The 20,179-nt window shown below is 41.1% G+C and overlaps 1 protein-coding gene and 1 pseudogene across 3 annotated transcripts; both read right to left on the bottom strand.

Moving 5' to 3' along the window:
- Positions 1-586: 586 nt before the first annotated feature.
- LOC311267737 (kelch-like protein 23) lies at positions 587-14,733 on the bottom strand (annotated as a pseudogene). The gene is made up of 9 exons: positions 14,678-14,733; positions 10,307-10,405; positions 5,556-5,802; positions 4,723-5,071; positions 3,514-3,541; positions 2,842-2,898; positions 2,592-2,625; positions 1,131-1,251; positions 587-899 (listed from the first exon to the last, which is right to left on the bottom strand). The product of its transcript is annotated as a kelch-like protein 23 (transcript).
- A 542-nt stretch (positions 14,734-15,275) lies between these two features.
- Positions 15,276-20,135, bottom strand: phospho2 (phosphatase, orphan 2). 2 transcript variants are annotated; one of them, XM_084360112.1, is made up of 4 exons: positions 20,050-20,135; positions 18,857-18,934; positions 18,612-18,706; positions 15,276-18,488 (listed from the first exon to the last, which is right to left on the bottom strand). In XM_084360112.1, exons 2-4 carry the CDS (start codon positions 18,925-18,927, stop codon positions 17,923-17,925), a joined length of 732 nt encoding a protein of 243 aa, XP_084216238.1. In that variant the 5' UTR covers positions 18,928-18,934; positions 20,050-20,135; the 3' UTR covers positions 15,276-17,922. The 2 variants fall into 2 exon arrangements, with proteins under 2 accessions (XP_084216238.1, XP_084216239.1); XM_084360113.1 differs by lacking the exon at positions 20,050-20,135 and adding an exon at positions 19,344-19,448.
- Between the last annotated feature and the right edge of the window lie 44 nt (positions 20,136-20,179).

Genomic DNA, 20,179 nt, shown 5'->3' with positions numbered 1-20,179 from the left:
GTGGTATTACTCTCTTTTGGGTGGTGTTATTTCTCAGTGCTGTGCAGTGTGGGACAATACAGACAGGAGCTCCCTGTGATTCAGATCAGATAAGGATGAGGTTGAAAGACACTGATGACCGAAGAGTGTCCCTCTGTGTCTGTCTGTGTCTGCCTCGATATCTGCTGGACTGCCTGCCTGTCAATCTGTCTTCATCTATCTCTTTCTTTTACTTTGTTAACTCTCAGCACAGTCACACACACACACACACACACACACACACACGCACACACACACACACTGACTCCTTTCAGAATAGATCAAACTATAAATTGATTGGAAGTTACTTGCTTAAGGACACCTAGTAGCCAGACCCTGAAAAGCACATTGGCCTTGTTGGAGGAGCTATTCTAGGGATAGAAACAATCTTACGTTCAAAGAGGAGGCAGTTCAGGAGACAAACCCTGGGAGAACCACATACAACACAATAAAACTTAAACCAGCTGGTACATCACTGCCTGGCAGGGAGCTGTAAAACCAGTTTACCCAATTGGCACTACAATTGTTCCAAGAGGAGCTGATGATGGCTCACCTCTGTCTTTTCACACTACGTGCCATCGTAAACACAGATAACGCCATGCAAGCGAGCTGCTTTGGGCAAATCTCTGACTAAGTCCCATGTATCTGTGTGAGGGTCATATTTCTCCATGCTCTGCAGACAGGTCCCTTTGAAGCAGGAATAGCCCCCAGTGACGTACACACAGCCCAGCATGGCCACCGCCCCGCACTCTATCCACCTCTCCTCCATGCTGGCAAGCGGGATCCATTCCTCTGTGTCTGGGTCGAAGCGTTCAGCAGGGTGGTCCGGCCCCCTACCAGGTACAGGCTGCTGTTGAAAGACACCAGGCACATCCCATACTCTGCAGGGAGCAGCGACATGACAAGAACCGGGTTTCAATCCGAGCATTTGTATGTAAATATAGATTAATTGAATTATACAGGATAACTTGGAAAATAATTTCGGTGTTCCGTCATTCTGAATGTACAATCAGGATCAGGTGTCTTTTTACCCATGAGAACTTGTTAACTTATTTTAATTAGATTTTGTATTCAGAACTACCTGGATGGGGTCAAGTGGTTGGATACTTCACTGGTCTATGTCCACTTTGTATCTCTGGATCTTGTTGTAGCTACAGCTGCCCTTGAAGCCATAATTACCACTGGCTTCATAGATGTTGCTTGCCAACACAGTAGCTGAGGCGTTCCCTACCCCTGTAAAAAGAGACAGAATCATGTTGATTAATAGGAATAATCTGACAAGGATTATTCACTTTATAAGATACACGAAAAGATTAATAGCACTCTAATGTTGTATACTGTACATCCAAACATAATATGGTATACATGATAATATGGCTAGAGTCAGCATCCAGTTAGCTTAGCTTTGTAGGCTATGAAAATTACAGTCTGACTCCGTCAAAAGGTAATAAAACCATTCTTCCAGCACCTCTATAGCTGAGTAATTAGTATTTATAAGTAATTATTAAGTATAAGACCAATTCTTAGCTAGCTCTTTTCTTCTGTCTTACGTCTTTATGCTAACCTAAGCTAAAGAGTCAATCAAGAGCTTCACCATGGTCTTGGTTGTGATGTGTGACAACCTGTAAATGCTCATCAACTGAACATTTGCAATTTGGTACTGGTGCTCATGTGCTGCACTGAACATAATGCCTCATTTTTTGTTTTTTCTTCAGAACAGCAACAAATTCCATTGAAACAAACTTTTGTTTACCTCAGGCACTAGACCCCTCTCTCTTTTAGCAACACTAATCCCACAGTTGCTTAGTTAGACACTCTTCAGTTCTGTTAGCTACCTAGCAGTTAGCAATGGCTCTCTGTGTGTCAATTCTTTGTATGTCTATTTCTGAACCACCTTTCGTGATAGTGGTACATGTAATAAATTTTGTTTATTTGCTGTGTAGAAGACGATGCCGATTTGGAAACGCAGCGCCACACAATGAAAAACCAATCATTAACTGCTGTAATTAGCCAGCCCACAGTAGCCAGTGTGGACCGACCAAGTGTAGCTCTACCTAGCCTTCCCGGGCAGCTCCCAAGCAGCAGGGAAACCAGGAAGGCTGGGAAGCTGTCCGATGTCCAAAGGAGGCATAGTAAAGCATATTCCATGATTCACCACTGGGCACCACAGAATCAAATTTAAAACTGCTGGCTAAGGATAAGAGTAAATACAGGAAGGTTATTATTTACGTCAGCAGTAATGCTAACCTAATTGCGCTAAATGGAGGTCACTAAAATTAATGTTGAGACAAAGAGACTATTGTGCTTTTATGCAACATTTATAGGGAACCTAGGTTAAATTTGGCTATCAGTAATAATTAATGATTATCAGGGATAATTATTAAAGCTCCTGAGTCTGTGTGAAGCATAATTCAACTAACGTCAAATTAGCCGTGTAGCAAAGCAAACTACCAATAACCTGACTACACAGCAATCACAATAACATTACATCAACCAGAATTTTTTTTTAAAAAGTCATGTTCTTAGCTGTGTTATGCTATGCTGTGTGCTATCTTGGCCCAGTTCAACGTTACCAGTCTTGAAGAAATGGTGCTGGTGGTTCCTTAGCTGATGAGCCAAACAGAAGAAGGTTGTAATCCCAATGTTGAACAGTGCTCTTCTTGGTGTGCAATGTCTGATGAAGAAGGTGGATGGAGGAAACTGGTCGCTCCTTTCCTTTGCAGGGATAGCAGCTTGGTGCTAACTTGCTTCGTGTTCCTTGGCTTGTGGAGTTAGCTGGCAAGCTTTGCGTCGCAGCTGCTGGTGCTAACTGAGCTGGAATACTAGCAGGACCTTGTGTCGCTGCCGTAGGGAGAAGTTCTGGGCCTTCTTGAACTGCAGCTGTTGGGCCCAGAAGAATCCAGGAGAAGAGAATGAGGGGCAGCCCAGTGGGAGAAGAGAGTGGAGAAGAAACAACGACAAAGGAAGGAGCTGGAGTTTTGTCAGTAATAGGTCTGTCACCCCGACCAATAGTATCTCAAAGCTGGGTCTCTTGGCAGTCTTTGCACCTAGTTGTTAAGACTGGGGAATTCTGGGGAACTGGGTTCAGTTCAGAGTCCGTTTTGAAATCCACAATGAACAACTTCATCTGTGGATCCCAACAAGACTTGCAGACTAGACACACTGGATGCATGTGCAGCGCCGCTACATGGCGCTACCTCTCACTTTTCATTTCAGCGTCAATGTTAACAGGTTAGATCATTCACACTGGATGCCTGAGCCTAAAGCAAATTTGAAAGGTGTCATATAAATGCAAGTACATTTACCATTACATCAAATTATGAAATCTACATAAAGCAACACAATACACAGATGTAAAACATGCTGTTTTATGTGTGACATACACATTGCACAATATCAGCTACAGCCGTTCACCTCCCTCCTCAGTGGATCAAACACTTCAGTCTGTGGCAGTGCTGAACCTATTCTGTAGCCTCCCATAACATGCACACATACACAACAGGCCATGGAACAGTGGTAGTACCTGCAGGAGGTTTTATCAACATTATTTTATATTTTATAAACCAAGTTCATACCAAGTTCAAACAGTATTGCTAAAACAGAAATAAACCCAAACTTTTGCATTGTGTGTTGTGAGCCTTATAAATTCAGATATATAATCAGTAATGCAGTGGTGGAGGTACATATACTTAAAGAAAACAACAAAACAGTTCTGAAGTACTACCAAAAGATTATTTCCATTTCCCCTGAGAATTCCCATTTTATACCACTTTATACATTACATTTCAGACTGAAAAGCTACTTTTTACTTGATGGATTTTATGATTTTATATGAGAGCCTATGTCCATATTTACTTTGAATATTCCAAATTTTACCTAGCAGTATACAAAGTATTTCATATCAGCTCCACCTCAACTGGCTACAATAATATAATACGTAACATTCTGACAGGGGTCTATCGCCATCATTGGTACTTTTGTTGTTTGTTTAGTATTGTTGAGACACTAAAAAAAACTATCCAAGAAGAGTATGAGTAACAGATCCAAGAGTTTGAAGGCTTATTTATAAAACTGTGAAGGGTTTCACAACTCTGTAAAGTTATCACGGTGGCCATTATTTCTATTCTGTTTTATCTATGACTGGTAAATAGAAACATGGCATTAACCCTACAAATTATTCAGCCAGGAATATTAATTTGCACATATTTGATTCAAAGAGACAGCATTGTTCACCTGATGAATGCAAGTCGATATTCACTCTCATTTTAGCTCTGGTTTGGTCTCTACTAACCGCTGAGGGAAATATTTGTTTGGCTGCTAAATGCTCTACTATGTTCACCAGCTAGATGCCAAGTTTGTCTGTCTGCTGTTTGGTGCTGGGTAGGTAGTGTACAGGAAGTGACACTGGTGAGAGTGGTGGGAGTCAAGGCAGTGACACTGAAGGCCTTAAAACGAAAACAATGAGTTAAAAGATGTCAAAAAGCTCCATAGATACAGAGTTGGGTGATAATCCAACTCTGTATGGGCCATCACTATCAGCAACCCCTTTCACATTACAAAAAGTTATTTGATCCATTTTATATGAAATATTGATTATAGCAGCTTCAATTAAAGACTCATGCCCAGAAACCCGGTGCCTAACCCCATCCCTTAAAGAATGGTGTCAATCAAAAGCACGTCTGACATTTTATTTGATCAACGTACCTGGCAGTCAACATGGGCTGCCCTTCAGTCCAGTAGTCAGAATCACTGTTGTACTCCCACACTGTATCCAACACCTCAGTGCTGTTGGTTCTGTTTCCCCTGCTCACATAAATGGTACAGCCCAGTAGGTCACTGCATAGCTCTCCTTGGAGTGATCGGGCATGTCTTCACCCTGCATCCACTCCCCACTGGACAGGTCCAAGCGCTGAACCTCAGACAAAGGACGCCAATGGTAGCCCCCAATTACTATCACAGTGGAGCTGGATTTCATCCTAGTGGCCGTCATGGAGGGCTGTTTGAACACAGGTGTTAGGGTGAATGTAGAAAGGAGGCTGTCAAAGTCATTTTGCTGAAAGGAAAGATGTTTTGTTCGGAGTAGAGGGTCATGGTCCAGCCACCTGCCCACTGCCTCTGCCACTACTTCCTGTTTTTTCCTCTGCCAGAACTGTCCTCAGGCTGTCAAGATCCAGTTGCAGAAATTCCTCTTACTTGATCACCTCCTGAAACCTGCATCACCTGTGTTCAGAGTCAGCCCACCTGAAATTAAATTACTTTGGAATCTTTTGTAGAGAATAAAGTGACTTTGGCAATCATAGCTTATAGTGAAAAAAATCAATCATAGAGGAGAGTAGTTTATCATATCCTTTTGTCTGGTTTCTTCTGTTCATGTGAGAAATTTCCTAAGAGCCTCACCTTAATGACTGAATTACAGCGCAGTGGAGAACTATTAGTGAGAAAAGTACTACTCTGCTTTCATTTTGTCTTTGTTCCCATTTACAATTTAGACGCTGAAAAAGAAATCGCTAAATACAAAGAGCTGATCTCTGACCTGCCTGCGAGCAGCCTGCGGGCTTCTTCCTCCAGGGTGTGGAGCTGAGAGAACGGCAGCATGCCCAAGTAGTTGTCCACACATTCAGCAGACGCACCAGGAAGACCTTGCAGGTCCTCTTCACCGCCCCAATCTGCAGCAGGTCAGCAGCCTTCAGCAAACTCCCCATGTTCAGCTGGGTTATGGTGAGTCTAGAGGAGTAAATATAGTCTACCAACACTGATAAGGCCTCCATCTCCAGGGCCGGCAGCCTGAGAGGAGAGGAGAGGAGTTATGAAATGGAGAGGGGCCATTCTAAGGATTACCAAGATAAGGGGAAGTTTACCCTTTCCTCACTGTCATTTGACTGTATCATTTTTAATGGGATAAATAGGGACTTCAGAAGAGATACCAGCAGGCAATGTAGCAGTAAGTGCATGGAAGGAAGATCTACCATTGGCCAATTACAACAGCATATGATAAATATGATGTCTAATTCAGTGTGAACTATATTTTGTCTAAAAGCCCTGTAATACACACATTATCACCATGTATACATCGCCTAAATGTCTTACTTTATTTGGAAAACCTTTTTCATTCAATTTATTGTCCCTAAGGCATTAAAATGACTTCAATAGGTTTCTTGATATAAAGAATACTAAATCAAGGGGAGTCTTTCACTTTATTTTTTCATGCCATAACTTATTTTGGATAGCCTTTTGCATTCAGCATAACTTTGACACCTTAACATTCCAGACAGTCATTTCTGCCACAGGTAGCCTGGTACCTGCTGCAGGGATCAGATTTTTACCTCAGGATGTTTTTTTTTTGGATAATCATTAATTATTACTGATAGCCAAAGGATGTTTATGTTAAAGTCTCCCTCGACTCAAAAATGTGTTTTTCTTATTGCGACTTGAGATGTTTGGGCTTCACTGTGCAGAATGCTGTAGTGTGTGCATGGTTGCAGACTGGAAAGCTGAGGAAAGTTTCTCTGACCTCACCTTAAATCTCATTTCAAGATGTGAACAGACAAGCATGATTTTTGTGACATTATGATCCAACATGCAACTCGAAGGGTAACTTAACGTCAGGCTGAAAAACAATGTTATGCTGCCCTCCCTGGTTGAAAGTTTCAAGCGTCTTTCACCTCTGTTGTCTGCTCTGTTAAACTTGTGGCCACACCCACCCAACAGTGATGTCACAGGTAGGGTTGCCGCACATCTCGTAAAATACGGAATCGTCCTGTATTTTAAACTTAGATGTTGCGCCCTGTTTTGAGTCAATACGGGCTGCGATTTGTCCGTATTTCCAAGTTGCCTTGAACGCAGCATCATCCGACCCAGATTTAGCTTCTTAAAGTTACCACCCGCCTACTCATAGGGGTCGTTGGTTTGGTTTGGTTAGTTTTAGGCATGAGGAATGAGAGATTGTCAGTGATAGGGACATGTCTGCAGCTGCTCCAAGGACATTTTATTGCATCGGGCTGCCCCCGATACTCCGCCCCGTGCACCACTCAAACGAAAATGGATGCAGAAATACAGATGTGAGTTGGAAGATTCAAATGCGTGGCTTTCCCGCAGTATCAGGACAGACAAAAACCAAACAGCAGCCTCACAGTTCTTCGTAACCCAAGCATCTCCTGAGGCTCAAACTGTGAGCTTCTTAATCACTTCTGTGGTGGGACCTCACGTTCTGTTCAGATTATATTTAATTTCTGCTACTACTTTTCAGTACATAAGACAGGCAGCTGACAATTATTTTAGCAAAATCTGTGTTCACACTATGGCCTGGGAAATATATCATCAATACAACATCAATATATCATCAATAGACATAAAATATTGATAGTATCATTCATGATTTCATCAAAAAACAACTAAGACAGCAAGAAGGAAAGAAAAAAAATACTATAAAATTCATGTTTATTGTAATATGGCAAGTTTTTCCTCACTGGAATCGAGGGACTAAGGTCAGACGATGTCATTCACTGTACAGATTGTAACGCCCACTGAGGCAATGTGAATGTGCAAAAACACAATCACATTAAAAGTGATTTAAATTTTTTTTCATTAAAAATCTGTCATCCCAGTGTTAACACAGTTGTACATTATTATTTACCACAACTGGCGCTCCACCCCACCCTTGGGCCAGTAGTGGTTGGGCCCCTGTTGAGTGGCACCCCTGCAGAGCAGTATCCCTGCAGAGCGGCGCCCCCACTGCTGGGGGTGTCCTCTCTTTTTCTGCTTGGAAGGTGGCAACCCTAGTCACAGGGTCCCTGAGTATACTTCAGCATGTGGCAAAACTTTTATTTAAACGTAAACGGTAGTGCCCCAAGCACATCGCCCAGTCTGCCTTTGTGATTTGGTAGGGCTCGCTGCTGGTAAAGAACACCTCTGACCCTCTGAAGAAGAGAAAATATACCTCAAGGCCTGTTGCACACTGTCACTCACAAAACGTTTTGAGGAAAATTCTTAATCATCCCAGAAACTCTAGCAAAACGATGCATACCATTTTCAGATTGCATATGCCCCTTCACAGCAGCAGGGTGAAAAACAAACCACTGGAGGTCAGCAAAGACAAGATTTTCAGGGAATCAGAATCAGAATACTTTATTAATCCCTGTGGGGGGGATTGTTTTTGTTCCAGATGCTCCGTGCAAAGTAGAAATAGATAGGTAGATAGTTAGGATACTCTTTAAACCAGTGATCTACCCATAAGGAGCAGATTTTAGTAGCTGTTTTGCGTCTAAATTTGACATTAGACACCGACGTTATAGTGTTGGCAAGCAAATATATGGGGTTAGATAACTTTCTAATTATCAACTAGCCACTAATTTATGACAGTTTGCAAATGTAGCTTAGGTTACAACTTCATCTGCCCAATAATAGAGCAACATTATTTTACATTCACATTCCACACTGTTGTTGTTTGTTGATTAAAGGATAAGTACCGTTTTTTACAACCTGGACCTTATTTCTGGCAAAAGATATGGTCATTTACTCACCCAGATAACTTTGGTGTCATTCGGCGTCGTTCGGACGAAATTAGATCCAGTGTAGCGGCGATATATCCATATAATGGGAGTAACGGGGCATCGACACACAGCCTCTATATAACACATTATCTGCCACGAAACTAGTTCATTTCATCAATATTTTGTTATGAAATGCTAGCGCTATTAGCCTCTGAGTCCGGGCTCGTCTATTGTCAACATCCGGGGTCTGTAGGCTGATCTACTACCTCTGACCTGGAAGATGTCGTCTCTGAGCTGCGCGCGCACCCGCGACAGCGCGCCTTGTTTACCTGTAGCTGTTGCTGCTAGTTTGACCCCGGATGTTGATAACGGACGAGCCCGGACTCAGAGGCTAATAGCGCTAGCATTTCATAACAAAATATTGATGAAATTAACTAGTTTCGTGGCAGATAATGCGTTAAATAGAGGCTGTGTGTCGCTGCCCCGTCTCTCCCATTATATGGATATATCGCCGCTACACTGGATCTAATTTCGTCCGAACGACGCCGAATGACACCAAAGTTATCTGGGTGAGTAAATGACCATATCTTTTGCCAGAAATAAGGTCCAGGTTGTAAAAAACGGTACTTATCCTTTAAGGGTATTAAATTGAATTTACTATCAGCCTTTTCAAAGACTACTGGGCATGAGAGACAACACAGTAATAAACAATGCATTAAGAATAGAGCTTTGACTGATTAGCAGCAGTGAAAACTTCATTTTCTGTGACAATGTTTGGTTGGTTTGGCCATCACACCAGATTAGTCAAGATGAACCTAGCAGGTGCAATGGGCCACTGGTCCTCAGGGCCCCCTGCACTACATGTTTTAGATGTTTCTTTGCTCCAACACACCTGATTCAAATTCAAATGAACTCGTCATCAAGCTCTGCCGAAGCCTGATAACGACCCGTTCATTTGAATGAGGTGTGTTGCAGGGCAGGGGGCCCCGAGGATTAAAAAACACAGCTTTAAAGAAATGCGATGTGGAAGTCTCCAGCACACTTACATTATGGCCTGTGTGAGAGCGAGAGCAAAACTTGCCAAATGTATCACCTTGTTTTAACACAGACAATAATAACTGAAACCATATATAAATATTCAGCTTGAGATATTGACTATTCCCCCAAGTGCAGCTGAAGTCCATTAAGGACTAATCAGGTCATCCACATTCTTCCCAATAATTTCATCATGGGGGGCAATATGGGAGGAAAAATGACCACAGTGGTTTCTTGCAGCCATTTCCCTTCAAGAACCAGCTCCCCTGTCAACTATTACCATCCGGTCGGGCAGAAAACAAGACCCTGGCTATATCACGTTGGCTTCAATGGTTTTTGTGATAATTTATTGATCCCTTGAAGAGTCTTTCCTCTCTTTTCTCCTTCCCCCCTCTTGTACAGGGAGGTCAGAGGTCAGGGAGAGCTGGTGAGCAGCACTGCTGGAGGTGGCAGGGCTTCATTGTCTCTCTAAAAGACCGTACAGCTCAGCAGATGTTTGCCAATATGAGCAACACGGGACATGAACCAAGGTTGTCCACTTGAATGACAGCCTTTAAATCACTAAATCATTAAAGTTGCAGGATGTCCTCGCACTGTAACTAAATGCCAGCTGTGTTCATGATGCTGTGAGCCACAATATGAACCAGTATACTGCTGTCTGTGCTGTTATAATTTTGCCATGAATTCATATTTCTTATTGATACATTTAACATTGCCCTAAGTGCTCATCCATACACATTTGCACGAAAGATACTCATACACACCTGACGAGGCTATAGGTCCTCTCCATCATGTCCGCAGTGAACATGACGTACGAGCTGCAAGCACACAGTGCCACCTTGTGACCAGTGACCGGAGGAGCACTGCAGGGCGGTGTCCGTGAAGAGACCTTCAGAGTAGAAGTCTCTCAGGGCATCCAGCACCTCCTCTGGGTGGCTCATCGTGGAAGTCATACACGTAGAGATCCTGGGATCCCCTGGGTGACACGGTTGTTGTCTGTCTGTGGCATCACAAAGTCTGACTCAGTGCCAAAACATCGAAAACAGATGCCTATTGTCTGTTTGACTATGACAAATACATTTTAAAACTACTATTGATCTGCATGTAGATTGCAAAGACAACAAATTTGGTGTTTTCTATGATAAAATGCAGTGTTTGGAGGAAAAAAAGAGGGATGTAAATGACCATGGCACCCTGTGGAGTCTCACCCCATTCTTCAGTTTGGTGTGCAAATGAGACAGTTGGCGCTGAAATCAAGGATTGCTCCTTTAAATATTCATCAACACTTCATGGATAATAAATGGTGTTATGGTGATATAATATACATACATGCATCATTTGTGTTGTTAAATGATGGTGTTGAGTTTTTCCTATAGATCTGGTTTCTCTTAACAGCTCTTGCTAATATTATAATATCATAACACACATGGAAAACACAATAGAAAATCATTAATAACACTTTGGGTAAGCACACACACACACACACATTTGGAGCATAATACATCAGTGTGAATGGACAATGGCCATAACACACGTGATCAACATGGTCCACAGGATATGATGTTGGTTCCATTGAATTTCAAAAGACTTTGCAAAACGGAAATGAGATGTTTCTTGTCAGCGAAAATAATCGCGTCGGATTATATGAAGTGACAGGACCTTTATTTTGACGACGTCGCTCTGCCTTCAGTAATTAACACTGCACATGTGATAGTCAATCAGGCCAGAACAACTTCTGGGAGAGACTTTCAAATTAAAACGCTAGTTTACGCTTGACCACACACTCGACAGGCTTTGGTCACCTCCAGATGATAACCTGATGATCTGTCTCAATCAGTGATGGAAAGCAAATCAATTGGCCTACATTTTTACTTCAGTAGCCAACGTTTGCTTTCTATTTGGGAGGGAAATATTGTACTGTTTGCTACAGGCTAGTTATTCGTTATTTGCAGATTAAGATCGTGCAAAGTGTACTAAACATTTTCTCTACTGATCAAATGTGATGCATTGTTATTAGTTAAACTAGCTAACAGTATATTAAGATGTTGAAATTACCCTGAACAAACTGCAATATCAAGTACTGCTTAGGATACATGTTCGACATTCACTGGTTAAATAGCAAGTAATAGTAATGATTATAAAATACTATGTATGTATCAGTGTTGATACATGTCGTTATTACTTTACTTGTACGTACTTGTAGCATTTATGTTGGAGACCAAGTTGCTCTTGTTCCAGTTATCTGCGACCAGCTTGACTAAATACCAGATGAGACAAGGCATTCCCATCAGCCTTACCTTTACTTTGAGTTTAGAACTGGAAATGAGATTATGAAGGCTCGATAGAGAGAGGGGGCAGTGGTGGGAGGGTTCACTCAGGAGACCTTTGGGCTTGAACAGATTTCAATCAATAGGCCTATTAAGGCAACAGGAAAGGTTAATAGAGAGGCCTGCACATCTGGTTCTAACACTCACTAGACCAATTTCGATGAGATGGAAATTGTCATCATTGTAAATCCGCCAAATATTTTCTCGATTAAGCGTTTCATTGTTTTGCCACAGTAAATTATTGAAAATGTCCATTATAATGTCCAAGGTGACTTCTTCAAATGCCTGGCTTTGGCTGACCAACTGTCAAAATGCCAGATATTTAGTTAACAGTCATGTATAAACCAGCAAAATATTCACAGTCACATTGAGATGCTTGAGCCAGTCAATGTTGAGTTTGTTCTTTCAAAATAATGACTCAAGACAATTGTGAACCACAATAGGTTTAGGTACAAAACCCGCTTGGTTTGGGTTAGGAAAAGGTCATGGCTTACCTGGCGTTGTCCCCACAAACACTGCTGGAAAATGCCCCAACCTCATGCAAAGTTTCAAGTACTACACAATAATTACGGATATACACCCAGGAGGGTTATCGCAATTATATTCCGATTTTGTAAGCCAGACAGTTCTTGACACTGAAAGCTACAGTGCAATTTGGCACCCAATTTCTCATAATTAATCTCAGCAGAAATAATAATACAGCAGGCTGTTGCACAAATGGGCAAATTTGGCAACATTAATTCCAACAATAAAACTGTGCTAAGAACCATCTTTTAAAAGTTATGAATGAATGTCAATGACTCGATATGTTCTTTATAAGGAAAATTGCATCCAAGCCTGTTTATGCTGTTAGATTCTTAATGTTGTCGGCCTTGCAATAACTTTGAGAAAATGTGAAGAGAGGTCAAAATGTTTAATTCATTTGTAGAGAAATCCCCACATCTCTCCCACAAAAGCATAACAAGAATTGCATCGCGTTGGCATCGTATGCTGGTCTTTTGAGGCCACTATGACTGGACAAACTGATTCTTACAATCAACCTCATTTTGTTATTTACTAGTTATTCACTTATGTGTTGTAAGCACAAACAGCAGGTCTATCCAAGGGCCATACTGCATGTGACAGCCCAAAAACAGTGATTAAGACATTAATGGAATATTTGATAATATGATGGATTAGATCTCTGGTCATACACCAGGTGTTTCTGGACCTCTTCCTGAACAACAAACCTTCCAAGTAAACTAGTCCAAACTTCCAAGACTTGTTGCCCAAGTTCAACAGCCTCACTGCTGAGCCTGGCTGTTACTTATGCAACTAAGCATCTCCCTTTAATACAACAAGCCTGACTGAAAGCTTCTTCCCACTGAAGGGAGAATTCAGGAGGTAAACAAAGCCTGCTGAGTCTTGGACCGTAATACCAGGTTAGATCTTAGGCAAGAGCTATCTCTGTGAGTTGTTGGCCTGCATTCCTCTCCAAATCCATCATCAAATCCCTCTACATTTGTGCCAATCTAGTGATGTTTTTTTTTTTTGTTTTTTTTCTGTCAGTCTTGGGAAAGAATCTTTTGCATCTTCACAGGATGTATCTCCCTATCTGAAAGGAGAGGATACATCAGCTCTTCAGTTAACCACTGGCTGAAGTTTTGGTGCCAACAGCACATAATAATCTGAATATCTAAGTCACGCATCAGCGTGGAATTTTGTTCATACATTAATGTTCATTAAAGACGATGTATCCTCATATTTCGGGACTGTTGCTAGTGCCACCATTTGTAGGTTTGAGTAAAATGTCTCAACAACTGTTTTGCTTTGAAATTAGGTTCAGACATTCACAGTAGCTTCAGGATGAATTTTAATCACTCTGGTAATCCCTTATATTTTAATTTAGTGCCATCATCAGGTCAACATTTTAATGTGTTAAACACTTTGGTTTATGCGTAATACCTTCAGATGAGGCTAGGCATTCTATTCAGTCTCCCCTGTATTTTGAGTTTAGTGCTATTAGCTATCAGTAGCATGCTAACATGCTAAACTAAGCTGGTGAAAAGGGTTAGGTTAGGGTAGGATATCTGCAAAACATCAGCATAGCAAATTAGCAATGGTATTTACATTGTCATTGTGAGCAGGTTAGCATGCTGGTTTAAGCATTTTGCTTAAAGAACGCTGTGTAGTTACAACGTCACGTGATGCCCTGGGGCCCGAAAATACTTTTTTCCAGAAGTTTACATTGTGAAAGAAGCGGCTGTAAAGAGGTGAATTAAAGAGCGTCACAACCCTGCAAAATGACTTGTTTGATTAAGCCATTCGGTCCAATAAAGTCTAGAGGAGCCACTAGATTAAATCATTATATCTCCATTCAAGTTAGCCAGGCGCTAAACCGGATGTTAGTTGGCTCAGTCGGAGGAAGTCTCTAGTGTGCATGCTCTATGGGACCCACAGCGCGGAAGATCTGGGTAATTTTAGAGCCGGGAAGTCAAGCTTTATTGGCTTCATGCACCACTGAGCAACTCTCATAGGAATGAATGGGGCTCTGCTTCCAACACTTTATCCAGGATTTAATGTAACATCCTTGGCAGAACCGCCTTATCACATTCCAAAGTTCAAGATTTAGTTAATCATTTTCCCACACAGGATTACAATGAAATGAATGAACTACAGTGAAATCATAGTTGTAGATCCGCAAGGCTTCTCACAAAAACAAACTTATTTAAATGATGGTGGAGTGAGAAGGATGAGTTCAGGAGTCTCACAGCCTGAGCAGTGAAGCTGCTCTGTAGTCTGGTGGTACAGCAGCGGATACTTCTGTACCTCTTGCCGGACATCAGTGAGGTGAACAGACTGTGGCTGAGCTGGGTGTTGTCCATTAGAATCCTTTTAGCTCTGTACATACACCTCACCAATATCACTGATTCTCTGTAGATGGTTGTCGATTATGATTTTTCGTCAAACACACAATATCATCTATTTCTCTACTGTTCCCAGAGCTGAGAGGATAGAACATTTTGACAGACTGACTGGATACTTAGACTTTTCTTAGTAGGTTTAACCTCCAGTAAGGAAGGGTCAGTATACTGTATATTGTCTCAAAACAACTGTCTGAATGTGGTAACAAATGTGTTACAGCCAAACATTTATGGAGATGTGGGGACGGCTCAAATACCCCTTTTCCACATCTAATGGACTGGATTAGACGTTTTGTTTTGCTTTTTATAAACAAAGCAAAAATTATAGAAAAAAATCATACAATGTAATGCAATCTAACACCATCACAGTTTCATAATGCCATATAATTTAATTATTAAAAAGTGTTGGCTGCTGTGTGATTGCTTTGCAGTGTCTCTGGGGTTTCTCTTTCTTTCTTGGCACCCAGTCTATGAACAGAACATAAAGACAAAAATGCATAGAAGAGGTTTCTGGTTTGAATTTTATTAGAGTTACAAGATGAAGAATCAATAAATACTATTTCACACGTTGCCTGATGACAATGTCAACTAAAATTGGTTTGGTCTGAAGTTGTAAACCAAATACTCTGTCCAGGTAGTATAAACAAAGGCCAAGGATTACTCCCATATAATCTAAGACATTTTGACTCATCTGGATAACAATACCGAATAAACCTTGGGACCTTCACAATCATTAGAGCGTGGATGGATGTAAAACAGCACCTCTGGATTTACACACAGAAAGATCATCCTCAAAACTCAGTAAATTTGGGGGCTATTGTAGAAAAAAAACAAAAAACACCTGGATTTTTTTTGTTCATTGATCTTAAACAAATCGCTGGAGTTTATGCCATTCAGTAGAAGCAACTCAGAGTCACCATGATCAGGTTAATTCAAACCTGGTTTAAACAATCAAGATAGGTTCACACGTATGACTTCAAACCAAAGACTTGAGCTGTAAAACAGTTCAAATCACTGAAGGACTGCAACAACATATAGGAGACATTGTATAAACCAACAAGATGAAATACTTTCAGTTGTAGGATGAAGTTACAACGTTGACAAAATATGAATCATTTATTTGGCAGGATAGATTACATTTTCTAGAAGTCAGAAAAGTTTCACCAGTGGAAATACTGTTTAATTTCTTTATTGTTATTGAGTCTACAGGGCAAACAAGGTAAGTCAATGTGGAGGTGTTGCATTAAAAATGGTGGCTACAGCTCTGATCTAAATTTATGTTTTTAGCTATAATCTTCCTTTTCCACTGATGACGTTTTGTCATGTCACAGTAGGAAAAGCACAGATGTTAATAATAAAATGACAGCTGGCTAAACGCCATTGTACATGCTGGCTCACTGTCACACTGTCGAGGCTTACTGTGACAACTGGATAGAACAGAGCCATTGCTGATGTTTGAAGTGAGACCTTTTCTACTGACAAGTTAAAATGTCTGCTGTAAAGAGAAAAGGCTTAATGCAATTCAGTATGTACTTAAATACATAAAGGTCACAAAGAATATTTGCATGTTGTAAAGTGTTTAGGTTAGGTTATCTGAAGTGCTCAGCAAAGGCTTCACACCTGTCTGATGTGATAACTGGTATTCATAAACGTATGAACTTAATGTGTTCTGAGGACGTTAAGTACTGATGGGGTGAAGAAAAATTGTGTTTCAGTGTGGTGGAATATGGATGGTAACACAAGCTTCCTGGAAGTTGGCCTGGGGTTAATACCTTCAGAGGAACAGGTTTGGGGGAAATATGCTTGTTTGCTCTCTTAAATATAGCTAAAGGAGAAGATCAATACCACAATCATACCTGTCAGGTAAATATGGAGAGACAGAGGCAGAAGTAGTTTAGCTTAGCTTAGCTTAGCACAAAGACTGGAACCAGGGGGAAACAGCTAGCCTAGCTCTGTCCAAAGGTATCAAAATGCTCCTGCCAGCACCAGTGAAGCTAAATATTGTCTCATGTTTCTTGCTTGCTTACACATGGATAATTAACACATCTGAAGTCATTTATATGGATGATACAACAACTAAATAAGACATGTTATCAAGCTCACAGGTGTCTGTAGGCAGATTTATTTTACCTTCGAACAGAACAAGACTAGCTGGTTCCCCCTATATATATTATATTTTATAAACTTATATACACATATACACACACACACACACACACACACACGACTTTAGCCAAGGGCATGCTGAACTCCAGAGCAGGGTTAGCCCGGAGTTAGTGGGGTTATCCCCTGAATAACGACTAAACTTGGGCCTCCCTTTCATCCTGTTATAAACATATATATCGATTTGCTGCATAAACTCGCCAATACTATCCAACCAATGAGTTACCTATTATGTTTATGTTTATTGTTATGTTTACTCTTCTTGGTTCATTTGTAAGATGTCAATGTGAACAGGAACCAGACCAGCACCAAAATTCAACAAGGTATCATTTTTTTCAGTTGGTCCAGACAAATGAACCGAACTACAGGTGTGAAAACACCCTAAAGTGTATGGTCTCAGACAGGGGCAGCTGTGTATTTTGCATTCTTTTTTTTTTTTTTCCCCCAAAGTTGAAGATTGACTTGACTGTTGGAGCAGCTGAGAACTGCACAGGTTCTCCTCGATTTCCTATTATAATACATTCTGTCTCTCAGACCTGCTGTCTCGGACAGGGGCTTTTCTGTACACCCTGTTCTTGCTGAATAAATTTCCCTGAATTTCATTTTAACAGTAAACTTGCCGGTCATCATTTTTGTCTGATACAGTGTCAAACATAACTGCATGTGCAAACAGTAATGTATTTGTACTATTTTTGGGCTCAGATGCCTTGATTCTCCACCTCTGGACAAAAGACAAACTTTTCAACATAATTTAGAGTCCAACCATAAAGTCTCTTGCAGACAAATCATTAATTTTCAAGGATTTGAAACTCAAAGAAAGACATTTTACAAACAAAATTGTAATTTAAAAATTAAAAATACTGTCTTAATATTGTAAAAAATGTTTTACACAATCACAAAGAGCAGCATTTGCCTGCCACGGTGCAGACCCAATATTAAGTGCAGTGTTTCAGGTACAACTGAGAAGTGGATCAATTACGACCCAGGCTACGACTCAATACTTGCTTTCAGTTCCTCTAGGATGTCAGTGCCGCTGCTCCAGGCAATGACTTTAGCCTTTAGAAAGGTGTTATCTTCCTGACCTTCCAGTTTGGCCAGCAGTTTCTCCAGGGTGTATCCCTTTCTGGGCATCGCAACATCGTGCCCTCTCAGACAGGAAGTAGGGCAGAGATCATTCCCACCGTCCCCCACATAAAATATCTGTTCGTACTCCACACCTGCATCAGACTGCTCGGACAAATACAGCTCCAGGACCTTTTTCTTGCAGAGGTTGACGGGGCATCGATCGCAGTCGTGAGAGTGGTAGCACTGTACCTCCATGTACCCGAGCTCGTTGAACTTAGCCGGGTTGGTGAAAACCTGATCGACAGCTGCCTGGAGTCCAGACGCATGGAGGATCCAGTCTATGAACATGGTGTTGGAGTCAGAGATGACGATGCAGTCAATGGTGCTTTTACGTTCCGATATGAATGTCAGCAGGTCCGTCATCCCAGCTGTGAAGGGGATGGTCTCCATCACACTGCGGACCCTGTCAGGGCTGACCTCCTGGTCTCCTGGACGCACAGACAGGAAAAGGGTCAGGACTGAGGAAAAAGCCGGTTGGAGGCAACAAAATGTTCATTTGCAAATATTGTTGCCACTATAGGTGGCCTACAAACAGGGTAAAGAATTCTCACCTATGTAGTTCATCACTCTGCCCATGAACTCAGTCCAATGGCCTTTTCTGTAGGACTTCTTCACAGAGTCAGGGAGAGTCTGACCTGGAAGGCATCTGGGAAGAGAGAAAACAAATAAAGATCCGCTGCGGATAAAGTGGTGACTTTTATACATTTTGCAGCAGTAAACATCCATACCTTACTTCATTTTTAAAAAATTCATTTTATAGTGATTAATTAATTGATTCAAGCAATATATTATTTACCTAATCACCCAAGTGTCACTGTTGTCATCGACCACAGTGTGGTCAAAATCAAACACCATGAGAGTCTTCATTTTTCACCTGGAGAAAGACAGCAGTTTAATGTACATTAAAGGGTCATTATTAAGTTTCTGAGAAGAAATTCAAACTCAGAATTTCAATATTTACAACATCGATGAAGTAATAATACAAACTCAGAAATAGTTATTTTTTCCATAGTCGTATAGATTTATTTTTGCGTCTTTATTATGCAATCAAACAGAAACGCGATAATAACGTGGGGTTTTTTTTCTTTTTGTGTTCTCCTAATAACCTGTCAGTAAGTATTGGTGGGCTCAAAGTTTCTGCTATCGATAAGTCAGACTGGCTACGCTGGCTAGGCTAACATTAGCCATGTTAGCTAAGGCTAGCTCTTTCATTAACTTTAAGCTGTTTATAGGCAGAAATGAAACCATATTAATTAATTATCATATCACAAGCATGTCCTTACTGTCTATATCCATACATCCCAACAACATAACATACAACAGAAATTCACGCGTTCCTTTATTTACGGCGATGTGTTAAGTTGGCAGTGTCAATAAAGACTTATTAAATGTTCACATTTACGGCAGTACTTGTGGTAAAACCATCACAGTGGCAATACATTTGCATATTCATCAGGGGACTGCTGTGCTCATCCGACAGTCTTTCAGTGGCCTACCAGTCTCAAGCGGCACATACCGTCATGTGACGGTGAAATACCAGCGGCAAGGATCGGTATATGCCGCTGAGCCACACTGAGTGACATACCAATGGCCACTTTTCGATCTCGGCGTCATAACTCCATAAACTGTCATCCAACTATGTCAACTCTCAATAAACCGCCTTACTCTATATGCCGATTTTACCACAACACCTCAATTAATCCTAAAATGTTATAAGTTATTTTTAATTCATTATAATTGTTTAGTTCAAACTCATTATATTTCAAATTACTTATTTTTTAAAAAGAAGTCTGGTGCACGTTGAGTCCGTCTCCTTACAACTTAACGGCCTTGTAGCCCGGCTAATCCATTCAAGTCAAGCTTCAACAGTTCAGATAAGGTTGATGGGGAATGACAAGGATTTCAATGATTTATAAACTGGGCTGTAGCCCAGGTTAACAGACATACAATTCATGAAATAAATAAAATGGTGCTAAACCGCAAACAGACCTCCGCCTGCCTGTCTTCAGTCCACCGGTCTGTCTTCCTCCTTGTCTTGTTGTGCCAGAAGTGAAACATTTCCGGGTTCATTATCGCCACCTGGTGGTTAAGTGCCTCATTTTAGATTCTTTTATAACAC

This window comes from Pagrus pagrus, assembly GCF_965226575.1.
Source record: "Pagrus pagrus genome assembly, chromosome: 1".
Taxonomy (NCBI): domain Eukaryota; kingdom Metazoa; phylum Chordata; class Actinopteri; order Spariformes; family Sparidae; genus Pagrus; species Pagrus pagrus.
Note: the sequence above shows the minus strand (reverse complement) of the source record. Positions and strands in the feature narration are given on the sequence as shown.